General features: G+C 34.2%; 1 protein-coding gene across 1 annotated transcript; it reads right to left on the minus strand.

Moving 5' to 3' along the window:
* LOC18600151 lies at nucleotides 1,793-2,944 on the minus strand. Its single transcript, XM_007030461.2, has 2 exons — nucleotides 2,847-2,944; nucleotides 1,793-2,404 (listed from the first exon to the last, which is right to left on the minus strand). The coding sequence occupies exons 1-2, from the start codon at nucleotides 2,926-2,928 to the stop codon at nucleotides 1,965-1,967; spliced, it is 522 nt and encodes a 173-aa protein (XP_007030523.1). The 5' UTR covers nucleotides 2,929-2,944; the 3' UTR covers nucleotides 1,793-1,964.

Raw genomic sequence — 8,348 nt, forward strand, 5'->3', positions numbered from 1 at the left:
AAATTGATGAACTCATCAATTTTAGACATGAAGTTTGTAGTGATGAGAATGGTTGCCCTTTCAAAAGTTTGGATGGATGTGGTTTCATTGCCAATATCAATGAAAGAGCCCCAGATGCTGTCGATTCTGAAAGAAGAAGTACGATTCCATGCGTTGAGAGGAATACCTGAGACCGACAGCCAGCATCTCCTCAAATTTTTCCCAGTATTTGGAGACCATTCCTCTAATTCCAATAACCATCTAGAAGCCAGTCCCATCCCTGTGTTTTTGCCTCCTCAAAAGAAGATCTGTCATGAAAGGATATAAGAAATTGGAAGCTTGTGATTCGCTTGATAGACAAAGACAGAGTTGGATTCACACTTGCTCTAATTTCTTTGATGATGGCTTCAAGCTCCTGTTGAAATCTGCTTGTTCCCACAACACAACTTTCCAGCTCATGGAGCATTTCATTTTCAATATGACCCATGCACAGTCTGAATGATTCTTCAAGTTGGGGGGAGGTGGTAGGTTAGCTTGTGAGGCATCATTTTGGTTTCTAGTGAGAGCCCTCAAGTATGACCTATTTGTCTGGGTTTGTGAAGTTGAAGGGAAGGGTAGTGGGGTGGTCATCGATCAATTTTTTGTGTTGTGGGTTTGTTGATTAAAATTGGGGCTTTGGGAACTGGGATTGGGATTTTTTATTTTGGTGTACAAGAAAGGGTCTCCTTGTTGTACGATTAGGGAAATGTCCTCGAGAGTGGGCATTTCTCCTATTTCGATTTGGGTATGGCCGAGTTGGTACATTTTGGGGTTGTCAACGATCAGGATTTTGGGGTTGGGGGAGAAGTGGTCTGTTGTTAGATCTGCGGTTATGCTTTGCTAAAGCAACTTCAAGCCTTTTGTCAAAGAACCATACACCGTCGAGGCCCTTGATTGTGCTCAGAGCATCACCCATGGAGAGAAAACAGACAAATCTATACTTTTTACCTCTAGATGGTTGGGTGGGGGGGATGAAGGCATTGAGCACCCGACTGTAGTGCTTGCAAATGTCTGTGAGCCACTGGGTTGTGATTCGTTGTGGCAGATTACTAATGCATACGGCAACAGGGGTTTGGGATCATCGGGGATGGAGATGTTCTCTTCTCATTGTGGTATCATGCGGATGTCCACCTCGCATGAAACTTAGTCCAAAAAGTCAAATAAGTCCACATATTTTTGACATGTAAACATCCACGTGGTTGGGATTTATGTTACGTTAATATCAATTTGGCATTGAAGTGGTAGATTTTGTAAGATTTTAATAAAAATTTATTGAAATAGATGGATTTAGAATATATGAAACTATCTATATTTTGGCTAACCAACCAAGTTTTGGGTATTTTCTTTTTTAATTTGCAGTTTTGTGATTTTTTGGGATGGAAACAATTAATTCTTTGGTTTTCTTGTTGAGTAGATGTATAATCCTATATTGTCATGCTCAACTAGGATAGAATTCATGTTACCTACAATTTTACAATTATTCAATCCAACCATTTAATATGGAATTTACATGAAATTTAATATGCAAAATCAACATGTACGTTATATTTTTTAAACGAATAATTAAGATTTTATAATTACATACAATTAATTGTATGTGATTTCAACTTGTTCGAACTGCGCTTCAATATTTGGGATGTCATAGATTTGTTACTTAATTATGCCTTTTTTTAATCAAATTTACTTTCAAATCAGCAATGAAGTCCATTATGTTATTTGGGGCAAATAAGTAGAGAGAAGAATTTGCAAGCCTTTTTCACACCATTAATTATAGCAGATAAGTCAAGTTTAATTGGCTGTTTTAATTTATTTACTGATATTGCAAAGCCTAAAGGAAACCATTTCCAGAGAATACTACTAATAACAAAGTTTGGTTCCTTAAATTTCCCCAGTTAATTTCCTTGAGCCTTTCACTATCATTAATATGCAGAGTTCCAAGTTCATGTTCAATCAGCCACGGCCTCGTAGATCCCTTTTGTAGCTGCATAGCCAACGACACCAAGCAGGTTGAACCCAAATAACCCTGCTGTTTGATTGCTCATTGCCACACCCGTTTTGCAATACACTGCAAAGTCCTCGCAATTGTTGAGGAAAAAATTGTAGTTTCCGAAGCTCTTGCTTTCGAGCAGACGATGGGCTGTTTCGACAACTTCATCTTCCGGTTTGCAGTCCCAAGTGCTGCAAGAGCCACGGCGTTTGAAAACCAACTTCAAGTAGGAGACATCGTATTCATAGCGGTAGAGGGAGTGACCTTCCAGGAAGCAATCGAGGCAGGTTTTGAAGATCCCGGCCTGAGGCTTGAACCCACATTTTTTGCATGGAGGCTTGTTGTAAATCTTGCTTGGTCCCATGAGGTGAATCACCATGTCGTCGCCCACGTATATGCCTGCCGTTAAATGATCTCTTTTTCTCAGAAATGGAGAAATACGTTTCATGATTTGAGAACCTTTTAGTCCAAAAGCATGACATATTGTCTATAAAACTTGGATTTATATTCTAATTTTGTATGAAATTTAAATAAGAACACATAGGATGGTTATCTTCATCTCACTTCTCTTCTTCTCACTCCCTCTCAGTAAAATTATATGGTTGAAAATTGGTTGTTGTTCTTCTTCTTCTTCTTCTTAATTAAAAATTTACAGCCAAAACTCTTCAATTTTCGGGCCACAATCTCTAAACAAGCCAACCCCTAACACCCTGACCGTATGAACCTTTGTTAAAGTGCAAGTGAAGTGCACAAAAAGGTATAAAATTAGGGAAATTATAATCTTTTCTCTCCTTTTTTTTTATATAAAAAGGAAAGAAAAGAAAAGAGAAAGAGGGTTTACCATGGTGAAAGTAGAGACGTAACTTCCTATCAGAATAGATGTGATCACCCGGTCTGAGGGCATCCCTTCTCACGGTTCTCATCTTTCTTCTTTACACTTTTGAGTTTAAGTTGATCTGCAGCCTCTTGTAATAAACCCCACAAATTTATAGATGGAAAGAAAGACTGTTGGGAACCCAAAACAGTAAGGAAAAGGGAATCTCTCTGCTATTGATAAAGAGAATCATACGTAAGGTAAAAAATTTATTATCAATTTTTATTTACATATTATTTCAATCAATTGATATGTTACGTCATAATCCAAAATAACGAATTGATATGTTACGTCATAATTAATATTGATTGTACTCTTTTTAGATGAAATATTTTTGGAAAATTTAATTATTGTATTAATTCACTTGTAAAAATTAATTAACGTGGATAGAAAAAAAAAATGTTTGTGGTTTGGTGATATTTTTTGTAGCTGTTCTGTATTAATATTTTTTTTGTATTTTTCTCTGTATATATTGGTTATTTGTACACGATATGTTTTAGTTTATTTTAATATTTCGTTGCTGCATTCTTTTGTAGCATGACTAGTTTTTATTAGTCTAACTTTTATATTGTCCACGATATGTTATTTAGCATGACTGGTTTTTCACTTTTTCGCTGGGAGTTGATGTGCATTTGTGTTCTCTTTCTGGATGGGGTTTTGCTTTTCCCTTGCTTCAGCTTTTTCGAGGACTGTCTTGCTTGAGTTGTGTGCTTGATGCTGATTCTTCTCCAAGGTCATGATCACCAGGTCGAAGCAGCCATGCTCCTTTGCCTGCGGTGTGTTTTGATTTGAATTTGCTGACCCTTTCTAGCTTGGATTTGTCAATGTGCTGTCAACTTCCCCGACTTGATTGGATCTTGGCTTTGATGATCAAGTGTTTCAAGGGACGTTGAAGGCTCTACTCTGTTTTGGATCATTTTTGTTTTGTTGTCTTACGGTATTGCTGTTGCTGTATGAGGCTGATTTTAGAAATTATGTCTTGGCCGTTTAGCCTCTTTGTTTCCTGCTGCTTGTTTTTGATCTTAAGCAGGATTCAGTCTAGTTTTGTGAAGTTGCTGATTGATGAGGGTATATTGCTAGTTTATGTTTGTAATGGTGAACCTTTTTGTTCTGACTTTTCTTGCCAAGCCGGGTTTCATTTCATACCAATGAGAGTCTCTGCAGCAGTTCGAGACTATCAATGGTATACCGGTTAATGGCTAACAAACTCCACTTTTCAAAAAAAAATAATAATATTTTGATTTTTTTTAAAAAAAATAGATAAACATACATGATATGAAGAATCCTTACCCTATTAAAACATAAAAAAGAGAATGAAAGAGAATCGAAGGGATTTCATTTTTTTGGGTATAAGAGGGAATGAAACATGGCTGGTATTCAGGATTTCTAGCCAAAGTTCTCACTTGCCATCCCTTGTTAGACTCAATTAAATTCAAGGCTCTTTAAATTTACTAATATTAATCTTCACGTCCAAGGGTAATTTAGACAAGCAGTAAAGATTCTTAGAAACATCTAATTACTTGAAACAGAAGATACATATATAGTCCAAGCAGAGAATGTAATAAAGTAAGAAGAAAAGGTTCTTTATGCAGAGAATGTAATAAAGTAAGAAGAAAAGGTTCTTTATGCAAAGCCAAATTGGAAGAATCACCTCACCTGGCCCCTTCAATATGGGGCTTGGGGCATGACGTTGTAGAAATGTCGTGTGAAATGCTTGCGTAATGCTACTTTTGGGTTTCTGGCATGACTTCTTTAGCCAAAGTTGAAGTATATGTTTTGTCTGTCAGGTAGAGCTGATTTCAACTGTATCTGTATTCCAAATTTTGATGCGATTGATGAATCAAATTCCTCTCTTTATATAAAACCAACCGGACGATTATTGCCTCCTCAGGGGACGAAAGGTCATAAACACAGAGTGCCACGCACAAAATAAACACAGCAGGCACCAAGAATAAACTCAAAAAATCAGGAAAGAAGAACAGAAGGCACATGGGAGATTCATACAGCAGGGTGCCCAGATTAATCAAGTATCTAATTTGTCAAAAGCTACGGTGCAACTTGGTTTGAAAATTTTGGTAGATTAGCACTAATATTGGAGATGGCATCTTCTCTATCCTTTATTTGATCATTTCATTTGATTAAGATTCTCATATATCCATAATCCTATGCATTCAACATTCTGATTTTAAAAAAGATAATTGTAACTTAGGTTTTGTTTGATTGATATTTTTATTGAAAATAAAAAATAAAAAAACACGTTTTAATAAAAAATAAATAATTTTGTAAGATTATATACAAAATATATAATTTTTTTGACGACAAAATGCATGATTTTACTCCAATACAACTTAACTATGTCATAATTGATGTTATATTTTCAGTATTCTTCCATTTCAAATCAATTATAACAGTGTTTTTTACCTTTTATTTTTTATAGTAATTTTTTAAAGGTAAACTCTACTTATACTTTTTGTCGTTTCAATTTTTTTAAATGGCATCATGAGATTTCTTTTTTTTTTCAATTAGTATCTTGTGGATATCTTCTATTCTAATTAGCACTTTTGTAGATAACTTATATTCGCACAAGTGATTAAGCTATTAATTATATCTAATAAAATTACAAAAATATCCTTAAGTATAAACAAATACATTAAATTTTAATTGAGGATATTTTGATAATTTTATTAGTAGGGAAAACAGAAATTATCTACATGATTTTTTTTAAAAGCATATTTATTAGCCTCGCCATTCTAAGTCTCATCCTTAATTGATAATAGACTTTCCATGGTATAAGGATTTGGTTTGGGCGAAAAAATACTAAACAATTACAAAAGACAATTACGGCTCAAAAATCTATTGGCGGTTAATTTGATGTTAATTGGGAAAAATGATAACCATAGGATGCTGAATAAAATAAAAAAGAAATCACATCGTGTTACATGAAAAAAAGTTAAAACCGCAAGAGGTGTAAGCGTAAATGGAGTTTATCAAATTTTTAAAAAATAATAATAAATAACAAAAAGAGAATATTGACAAATTCAACCAAATAATGCACAAGGAGTCCTAAATAATCATCCTTGACAAGCAAAGACAAGACAGGACTCTAATTAAGGCTCAAATTAATTTCTTCTTTTGATCCTTTGAGTTCAAGTTCTCTACTACTTTCTACAGCTAAGAACGAATAAGAATATCACCAAAAAAAATATACAAAGTAAAAATGGATTACCATATTCTGATCATCTATATAATTGTCAATAAGAGGAATATGCATTTTGTTTAAGAAAATAATAATACTTTGTTTAACTTATTAATGAAGTTTACTTTGGCAAAATAATAAAGAATATGGAATCATTTTCGCTACTGTTTAATGGGAAAATGGACTGTCGGTTTTATTTGGGTATTGGGTTGAAAGAAGAGAAGAAACGAAAAGTGAACAACAGTACATGGCTCAAGTATAGTATATAGACTTCAGCCAGTTAGAATGAAACACACTAATAAAGTCAAAAACCGTAGCAATAAAAGCACCATCAGTGTTTCTTAAAATACCTTTGCGTCTCGCAGGGTTAGGCCAGCCTCTAGTTAATTTAGCCATCCACATTGAACTTTAAGAAGTTTGCTCGAGGTGACTTGCTTCCTCTCTCTTTTGAAATATTAGCCCTAATCCTAATCTTGTTCTGCTCATCAGTAGACAGTTCCACCTAAAGACTGGACACTATATAGATAATAGTATAATAATCAAAAAACCATAATAAAAATTATATGAACTAATGGTAATGGTTGAAATCAATATTATTTAACATTAAAATATAATAAGTCAATCATATATTTCAATTTTATTTTAAAAAATGTTTTATTAATTTAATTGAATTATTATTCTTAACCATCTTAATCAAATTTCAAATAAATTAAATGAAGTATGAGCTATATCATGTGGTTCATAATTTATAATATTTTTAACAATTCAGATGTCAAATTCGTCATCACTTTTATTTTTGTGATATCTAGTTGAAGCAAAAAGTCAGATAAATTTCAAATATTTACAAACAAAAATTCCACATGATTCGAGTGCGTGTGTATATATAATAGATGAGGGGACGAAGTTCTAGTCAAGTTGCTTGAAATTTGAAATATTATTTTTCTGAAAGGCAGTAAGAAGTTCAATTCATGTCAATTCGGTAATCTGTACATTTGCAGAATAGGCAAACAACCATTGCCTGTACAAAACAGGAGGGGTTGGGAAGACCACCCTTTCCCAAAAACAAAAACTCCCCCTTCTTTGTATAATCCTAGAAAAAAACTAGAGGTCCAGCAACGACAATGCCACATCACACTAAAACAACATCGGTATTGCCCTTTACATTTAATCCAAAAGAGAAGAGAAAAATAGTGGGAGTCAAATCTGGATGACCGTGCCAGAACAAAGAAGCCACAAAAAGCATGAAAAAAAGGGACCAATTCTCTATTGTGGGTTCTGGGCAGTGATAGAGTCAGGATTTCACGTTTGGAGGGCCGAAAAGTCGTAGATAATATTTATTAAACAGTTATATTAAAAGTTTAATGTTTGCAAAAATATAAAGCAACGTAGATGAAAAAGTTTACACGAAAATTATATAAATAAATCCTGAAAATTATTCAAAATAATCAATCTTAATAATTTACTTAAAAAAATTAACGAGTATAATCATAAATAATTTAATATTGACAATAATTTTAATTTCTAGATAAACTTAACAACAAACAAAAATTAACAAATATAATAACAAGAACTGTTCATTGTCCCACACCTTACCTTTGAATACCACCTCGTTTCCAAGTAGTCAAATGGACCATGAAATGGCAAAAAATGCCAATCTCCATAGCCTCTTATTCCCCTGGTGCACTAACTCATTCCAATCCATAAAGAAATCAACAGCTTTGGCCTGAGCTGCCTATCTAAGTCCCACTAGCTAATCCAACCCAACCAGACCTTCCAACTTTCAGTACATCCAAAGAAGAAATGATCCATCATTTCCTCTCTTTTCCTACACAAAACACACACCGCCATATCAACTCGAAGTAAGCCTCTCTTAACCAATTCTATCTTAACCGCAACTTTACCCATGAGAATCCTTCAACAAAACAATTGCACTTTCATCAAGGTTACGCCTTGCCACAATTTCTTTCAGTGTTTACTCATAACCCCATTTCTCACTGCTATAGATCTACAATAAAAGCTTACTGAGTACTCTTCATTAGATCTCCATTTCCAAATAACCTTATCCTCATAGTCTCTCAACACTGGATTTTCACTGATGGTTTTAATCATATTTTCCCACTGCATGTTCTTCTTCCCAACCAAACAAATTATGTCTCAATTGTACTCTCCATTGCCACTTTCCTCCAGCCCATTGACCATACTTATTAACTTTACCTACCATGTTGATTGCTAGAGAGCAGATTCTAGGGAAAGCTTGAGTCAAAACTAACCCT

This window comes from Theobroma cacao, chromosome 5, assembly GCF_000208745.1.
Source record: "Theobroma cacao cultivar B97-61/B2 chromosome 5, Criollo_cocoa_genome_V2, whole genome shotgun sequence".
Lineage (NCBI taxonomy): Eukaryota > Viridiplantae > Streptophyta > Magnoliopsida > Malvales > Malvaceae > Theobroma > Theobroma cacao.

Excerpts from the sequence above, each read along its gene's own strand:
- LOC18600151 (XM_007030461.2), bottom strand. The coding sequence starts at position 2,928 with ATGAGAACCGTGAGAAGGGATGCCCTCAGACCGGGTGATCACATCTAT. Across the intron at positions 2,405-2,846 it reads ACGTCTCTACTTTCACCATG|GCATATACGTGGGCGACGAC; the intron begins GTAAACCCTCTT and ends ATTTAACGGCAG.